The 8,304-nt window shown below is 35.5% G+C and overlaps 1 protein-coding gene across 4 annotated transcripts in view; it reads left to right on the forward strand.

Annotated features, from left to right (window-relative positions):
* The window catches only part of RAP1A (RAP1A, member of RAS oncogene family), a 94,555-nt gene extending 86,251 nt beyond the window's left edge, over window positions 1-8,304 (forward strand). For 3 of the 4 annotated variants that reach the window (XM_017869682.1, XM_017869681.1, XM_017869680.1), the window contains exons 6-8: window positions 212-355; window positions 4,998-5,113; window positions 8,232-8,304. In XM_017869682.1, the coding sequence (XP_017725171.1) occupies window positions 212-355; window positions 4,998-5,084 (231 nt within the window). In that variant the 3' untranslated portion in view covers window positions 5,085-5,113; window positions 8,232-8,304. Of the gene's footprint in view, window positions 1-211; window positions 356-2,534; window positions 2,650-4,997; window positions 5,114-8,231 lie in introns of all 4 variants that reach the window. The other variant, XR_001885027.1, reaches the window with a different exon arrangement.

The following is an 8,304-nucleotide window of genomic DNA, read 5'->3' on the forward strand; positions in this document are numbered from 1 at the left end:
GGGTTTTTTTTTTTTTTTTTTTTTTTTTTTTTTGTCTCTTCCTTCTTCCTTCAGCTCTTCCCCTCAACATACACTTTTTGTTAGTACTTGATGAAGCTTGCAGTCCCAACTAATGCATTTCAGTTGGTGGCAGATAATTGCTTATTTATTTTTTTAAAAGGCTAAGTAATAAGTATGTTAATGTTCATTTCATGTTTTTTTCTTCCCACAGGTTCCAATGATTTTGGTTGGCAATAAATGTGACCTGGAAGATGAGCGAGTAGTTGGCAAAGAACAGGGCCAGAATTTAGCAAGACAGTGGTGTAACTGTGCCTTTTTAGAATCTTCTGCAAAGTCAAAGATCAATGTTAATGAGGTAACCTACAATTGCTGGGCAGCACAAACAAGTGCCTTTTTAGTTTGCTTTAAGTTAACAGCCAAACTTTTAAGAAAAATTTTTTATCTTTTAAGCAATCTTGATTCTGTCATTTTATAGGAAACACTAATTCCTAGAAACTATATTTTTTAGCTTACATAAGGTCACTTTGATGGCTGTATGAGGATACTTAAATTTACCTTATTGTAAAAAAGAGGAAGCTAAAATGAAAGAATGTGCATAAAATCCTGCTAAGCCTCTAAGTGATATGTGATAAAGTGGTGTGTAAAAATTATTACATCACCCTTATATTGTAATAATTATTTATCTAAATGCATAAAATAGGTTGTAAAGTCAAGTTGGAAAATGTTTCCATGGATATCACAGAATTATGTTCTGAGTCTTACCTCACCTTTGGTGCATGACTCATAAGTGGGTAATCTGTGTGAGTATGGACATGTACCTGGAATTCACTCAGTCCTTTAGGCCTGATACAGCTGATGCACAAGGCTTTTTTGCGGGGCATGGGGGTGGAGTCACTGAGTTAAGCACTCCACTATCTTGAAAACATAGCTGTGGACAAGAATACTTAGCAAATAAGCTGCATGCCTGGGTGTAAAGGGCCAACAGTTTGCTAGTTTACTGGGCCCCTAAAAATTTAGTGCAATTTCCAACTGTCCCCACCAGTCAACCTTAAAAGTTCCCTTGCTTTTTTGTTAACTTTACCATAAGCCTTTTAAAAAAATAAAACAAAACAGAGTGGGTGTCTTTCCTGCCCTTGCGTTTGCCATTTGTAGCATTACAGGTAATCAGTCAGAATTCAGATCACTTAACTACATAGGTGAGAGTGGGTTAAGTTATGAATCCTCTGTTTTTGCTTGCTGTTCTCTCTGACCTGTGGTTCTGCTGGCCACTTTTTCTTGACTAATATTATGCTTAGAGACTATTATCTGACTTTTAAAAATGACCAGGTTACTTTAAACACCTGGCAGGTAAAAAAAAAAACTAAGCTTACTTCAGCTTCTGTATTTTACAGATAATCAAGAATGCCCAAGCTTGCTTTTTTATGTGAAACAATTTTAACAAGTACATAAAAACAGGAAATTTATAAATTTATAAATACTCGGCAAATATTTATTGACTATTATGTGTCTGGCCCTGTGTCAGGCCCCCAGGTAATAGTCAGACAGACACTATTCCTGCCCTGAAGAAGTTTGCATCCTTCTGGGGGAACAAGTCTTTCAGCAATAATTAAAGAAAAAAAGTGATTTTGATAAAGAATGTGTTAGAAGCGGTGAATGTGTTTGGCTAGCAGAACAGTGATTGAGGTCACTATCTACAAGATAATGGCCTTAAGGGACGTGGTTCCTTGCTGTCCTTGTCCTTACTTCCGTGGGACCCACCAACCAAGTTCATCAGGCTCCAGGCTCCAGTGGGGCTGGGTTGGGCCTGGGTCCAGTACATAGGACTTCTCCCTTTGGGAGCCAGAGGACAGTGTACTACATGTTTGTGAGAATCTACACGCTGTTAAACTTCCTGCACGCTATTAAACTTCCTCTGGATTAGTTTCCAGTGCAGCAGAGATACTTTTTCATAGCAGTCTTGTTAAAGCAGAGAGTTTATAAACGAGGGTTTATAAAACAAACAGAAAACCATAAAATGAAATGCATTAGCCATCTCAAGAATCTTTACTTTTTGGAAAACATACATTGTGTTCAGTTCTTGAGTGGGGAGAATGGAGCAGATAATTTTAGTTTCTTTTAATATTTTTCTGTTTATAACCTGATAATCCAGCTACAGGATTTCTTTGATAGTTAATAGTTCCTCACACAACTTTTGCCTTGTAAATTTTTTTGTGAATTTTGAATGCCTGAATTATAGAGAGATACTTTCAAAAATTTACCTCTTGGCCTTAAATTTGAAAACAGACACAAGGACACTACTTGGCTGAAGAGCCCCCTAATTCATTCACACACACACACATATATATATATATATAACTCTTATTCACACCACTTTGCAATGTTTTTTAAAGTAGTATATGGCTGTACCAGAATCACAGTAGTCTTAATCAAGAATTAATTGTTCTTTGCTGAGGCTGGAATAGTAATTGGAATCAAGACATCCCAATTTAGGAATGGGAGAGGGATTGAGAAACTCTATTCTGTGTTCCCTTTAGATTTTTCTATAGTTCAGAGAGATGAGGAAGAACCTAGGCTGGGGCCTTTCAGCATTTCTAACCAAATATTATAGTTCGAACTTGCCCTCATCACTGAACCATCTGCTGCTGTGAGGTAGGCAATGTTTTCCAAAGAAATAATTTAGAATAATACTACAAACATTAGTTACCTTTCTGTATAGTACCAGAAACCAGAAACTGGCTAGTATGAAGAAACTGAAATAGAAACTACTTGTAATTTTTATTAACTTACTGTTTTAGTTTACTTTTATTAATTTTTTATCTTATAGCTTATGCATTGAGTGTAGGGAACTAATAAAAGCTCATTTGTGGCTTAAGCACATTGAGTTCTTGAAGTTTTCAGAGTTTTGAAACAACTTGGACTTCGGAGTTGTAAAACAGAAACTACAATTTTGTTTATAAATTCTGTTTTCAGACTTCTTTTAGAAATAAGATAACAGTTAAGTGATTTAAAGAGGATGGGAGTGGGAAGAATGGAGCAGAAAGAAAAGAATTTAAATGAGTCACTTTTATAGCTTTTGGATAAATCATTCAGGTTTTTTTTCTTATTAACAGTTAATTTAGTCTTGTAGTCTGGACCATTTAAAAAAGTAAATAGGTAATTATCATTTTAAAGAAACATAATTATTTACCATCTATCTTAAAATACATGTAGATCGATAATTTAAAAATATTTTACTCTTAAAATGTACTCAAAAGATACAAGAACAATAAAAAATAATTTGTTCACCGTTCATCAGATTCACCCATTATTAAAATTTTGCCACTTGTTTACAGAAATTACACTTCTTTACCCCTAAATATTTTAGTGTATGTATCCTCAGATCAAAGACATTGTCTTACACAACCACAGCACTATGATTAGAATCCTAAAAATTGATGACACAGTCTGCGTTTGGTATATATTCAGATTTTACCTGTTGTCCCTGTGATGCTCCTTAAAGCCAGTCCATTTTTTAATATATTTCTGCAAAGAGCTATTTATTCCAGGTTAGTACCAATAAGGGACTTCTGTGATATTTGTTTTTATTCCAAATCATTAGTAAGTGTTGTATTTCATAGCAAAGCTTATCTATTTCATGTTTTAATACTTTGGCATCAGAATTAAAATAATCTGCTTTTATGAGATAAAAGCATTGTATTTTTGTCTTTGACACTGCACTTTTCATCCAAAAATGAATCCACAGCATTTATTAACAAATATTATTTGGGCTGGGCGCAGTGGCTCACACCTAAAATCCTGGCACTTTGGGAGGCCGAGACAGCCAGATCACTTGACCTCAGATGTTTGAGACCAGCCTGGGCAACATTGCAAAACCCTTGTCTCTACGAAAAATACAAAAATTAGCTAGGTGTGGTGGCGCACGCCTGTAGTTCCCAGCTGTTTGGGAGGCTGAGATGGAAGGATTGCTTGAGCCTGGGAGGTGGAGGTTGCAGTGAGCCGAGATTGTGCCACAACACTCCAGCCTGGGTGACAGAGTGAGACTGTGTGTCAAAACAAAACAAACAAACTAAAACCCACAAATATTTGTTACTTCAAATCAAGGATTAGCAGACTTTTCTGAATATTTTGCTTTAACCAAAATTAACATAAAAAAAGACAAAATCATGTGTCTCTGCATGTGATACCTTGAAAGGGGACAGTATCTCTTCTGTCCTATTTTAGACAAAAATGTATAACCTGAATCTAATCACGAGAAAACCTCAGATAAGCCCAAATTGAGGGAAGTTACTAGCCTTTATTTTTCAGAAATGACAATGTCTTGAAAGGCAAAGGCCAAAGAACTGTTCCAGATTTTTAAAAACTAAAGTGAGAGGAAATAAAATGCAACGTGTGATCCTGAATGGATCTTGTCCTTGGAGGGGAAAGTTACTATAAAGTACATTATTGGGGCAATTGACACAAAATTGGAATTTGCTCTGTAGTTATACAAAATAATATGTCAATCCTTAAATGTCTTAATTGCAATAACTATAATGTGTTTATGTAAGAGAATATCCTTGTTCTTAGGAACAATTGAACTATTAAGGACTTAATAGTTAAGGTCTACTCTCAGATGATTCAGAAAGAGTGTGTGTGTGTGTGTGTGAAGTAAAAGTGGCAAAATGTTACTAATTGGTGAATCTGGGAAGAATATACAAAGTTGTTGGTACTATTTTTGCAACTTTTCTGTAGGTGTGGAGTTTTCACTATTTTTTACTACCAGTTCTTTTTCTTGATTTGATGTCGAATATCTAGGAGCAAGGGCATTTCCTTCATTATAAATAGGTAAGTCCTGCTTTTTACCCTGATTGAAAGTCAGAGCCTTCTAACAAATCTGACTTTCAAAGAAAGAAGCAGAATACATATCTAAGACCAGAATAGTACCTACCAGAATTGTTTTGTGGAACAAAGTCTCAAAAGTTGGTCGAGTAAGTACTTTTTTTCTTGTTTTTACTTAGATATTTTATGACCTGGTCAGACAGATAAATAGGAAAACACCAGTGGAAAAGAAGAAGCCTAAAAAGAAATCATGTCTGCTGCTCTAGGCCCATAGTCAGCAGCAGCTCTGAGCCAGGTAAGATGCTAAAAGCAGAACAAGTGCCTCTCTCATCTTCTTATTTTGGCGTTTTCCAGACTTTAGCTACTTCCCATTTCATCTGTTATGGTATTCCTAAGCGTCTGTAACTTATAAATGTGATATATAACTTGTAGGTACAATCATCTTTTGGATAACTTCCCCTGTCCCCCTGAGATTCTAAGCTCTCTGACAGCAAGGACCATGTCTGTTTTTCCTTGCCACTGTGTCCCCAGTGCCTGATACAGAGTTGGGTATTAAAAAATAGTGGTTGAATGAATAGAATGCCTTCCTAGATGACTCCCAAATTCATTCTGAATTGAAGTGAAACAGTAGTTGCTCTGAAATAAAAAGATGTAAGTGCACATTTGGTGAATTATCCCAAAGTGAACACACCCATATATAACAACAGGAGTCTCCCTTCCCCAAATTAAATTAAAACTCTGCCCTGATTTCTAACTCCATGGATTAGTTTTGCCTCTCTTTGAACTTTACGTAAACAAAAACGTAGTGTATTTTTCTGTGTCTGGCTTCTTACACTCCAAAATATGTTTTTGAGAATTATTTATGTTAAATGTAGCAATAGTTTATTTTTATTGCATGACAGTACTGAAAGTGTGTTTCTGTATTCTGCTGTTGGTGTTCATTTAAGTTCTTTCTTTGAGGGAATTAGTATGAATAATTATGTGCACATTCCTATATGTCTTTGTGCACATGTACATGCATTTCTGTTGGGTATATATCTAGGAATGGAATGGCCAGATCATATGCTATACATATGGACGGCTATAGTAGATACTGCTAAAAAGTTTTTCAAAGTGGTTGTACCAGTTTACACACCCTCCAATGGTTTTTGAGTTCTACATCATCCCCAAAATTGATATTGTCAGTCTTTTAAACTTGACCCATTCCAGGGGATATGTGGGGCTATATCAGTGTAATTTTGGTAGTCATTTCCCTCTCTGGTATGCGTCAGCTTCTTTCAAATAAAGGTTTTCTATTTAGGCTTCTAAGTATTAGTTGACTTTACCATCGTAGTTTCCACTAAATGACCCCATTGGAAAGAAATTTATGACAGCATTTAAGCTGACTATCAAGTGAGAGACCAGGATCTGTGGGGACTGTTTTCTTTAATTTGTATTTGTATTTAAATCCCCTGAATGTTTCTACTTCATCAGTTCTATAAATAATACCATAAAAGATTATTTTCATGGAATGGATGTATTATGTAATTTGATGCTTATTACATGATTATTACTAAACTTGGTCTCCAGTCGGAGTAAACTGGTCCCACTGGAAAGTTGGTTACACTAACTCTTGTAAGTCTCTTGGGTCCATTTAGTAGATTATCCGTTAAGAGCTCCCTGTTAACTAATATGTGCTTCCTTAGAGATACGAATCTTTCTCTTAAGGGAAACACCTGAGTAATTATAGCTCGGTTTTTAAATGAAGGTACATAGGAAAAATGGGCAGAAAGGAGAAAAGGACCTGGGGATTATCTCCAGTAGTCAGATTTAGGAAAGACAGCATCTGGATAATGTTTGCTTTAGGCTTTTAGTGAAATCTTAGTTCAATAACTTTTTTTCTTTTTTTGAGACAGAGTCTCGCCCTGTCACCCAGGCTGGAGTGCAGTGGCGCAATCTCTGCTCACTGCAACCCCCGCCTCCTGGGTTCAAGCGATTCTCCTGCTTCAACCTCCTGAGTAGCTGGGACTTCACCATGCCCAGCTAATTTTTGTAGTTTTAGTAGAGATGGGGTTTTACCACATTGGCCAGGCTGGTCTCAAACTCCTGACCTCAGGTGATCCGATCCACAGTGCCTGGCCTTGATTCAGTAACTTTAAATTATCAGTTCTCTGAAAGTGATTATTAAGATTACTGGTGTATGTGTTTGTTTAGGTAAGGGTGCAACGATAGAGAAAATGAAGACTCCAGTTCCAGTTCTTAAATACTATGTTACTTAACTCTCTTATAGTTGACTGACTCATTGACAGCTCGTTACTATGGCTGGCCCTAGTTTAATTTCCAGTTCTCACAAAATATCCTTTTAGCTTTTGTTAAAGGAAAAGGTGCCATCTCCTGGCCTATTATGATTTTTAAAATTCATTTATACACACCCAACAATGTGACAGTCCCTTGTGAGTTTTACCTTAGAGAAGATAAATATTAACCTAGATCTAGAATAAGACTTTAGTCCTGCTTGCATAAATTCTTAGACTGTGATGTGTAATAAAGTTGACTTAATAAGTCATCCAAGATCTCTGTGGATGTTTGATAATACCAAATAATAGGTGACTTAGCAATCAGACTACTTTACATCCATTTTACTGTGATTATAGACTTGAAGTGCCATGTTGTTCCTGTACTTTTAAAAGTACTGAGATACAGGATAGGTTTAAATAGAAATTATAAACGTTTTTAGTAAGAGTACTTGAACCCTGAGGGCAGCTTATCTAGTCCATAGCCTTTAGGCAAAATTGTATTGAATCATGTTAATCTCTTTTTTATATGTCCCAGTTTTAAAGACATCTGAGAGAAATTCATCATCCGGATTCTTCCTTTTACCTAATTCTTGTCTGTTGACAATAAAACTAACTTTGATTCTTCTGCCCTTGACTATGGGGATTAGCTCTTTCTGTATCATCCCTTGCCTTAACCTGTATTAAAAATGGTAATTCTAATATATAATCATAAAATGCTTGAATAAAGAATGTCTTATGGAAAGTTTATGGAGGCAGGTGTCCTTTAGTAAAAAAGGAAACTAAAAATAAGACGGTAATAGATAGAAAAATATCATTGTTTTCCTCTGCACAGACAGGATAGTCAGATGTAATGGGAAACACTAAATATAATTGAGTGTAACTAAGTATAACTGAGGATAATTCAAGTTGATCAGTTATGGACTCCTCTCTTGTGAACATCTATTTTTGATTTTTTAAAACATTTTTAAAGGGAATTTACAATAACACTGTTACTGTAGCTGTTTAGCATAATTTAGTTCTCAAGGTAAAATCGCTGAAATCACTTTATTTTATTGGATACCTGCTTGTTTAGTACCATTTTCTGACATCAAGATATTAACCATACATGTATGTATATCTGTATATCCCATGTCTTAGATTACAGGAATGAAGAACTGTTGCCTAATTGGAAAGTGCCAGCATTCCAGACTTCAAAAAAAAAAAAAAAAAA

This window comes from Rhinopithecus bieti, unplaced genomic scaffold, assembly GCF_001698545.2.
Source record: "Rhinopithecus bieti isolate Rb0 unplaced genomic scaffold, ASM169854v2 scaffold_3040, whole genome shotgun sequence".
Taxonomy (NCBI): Eukaryota; Metazoa; Chordata; class Mammalia; order Primates; family Cercopithecidae; genus Rhinopithecus; species Rhinopithecus bieti.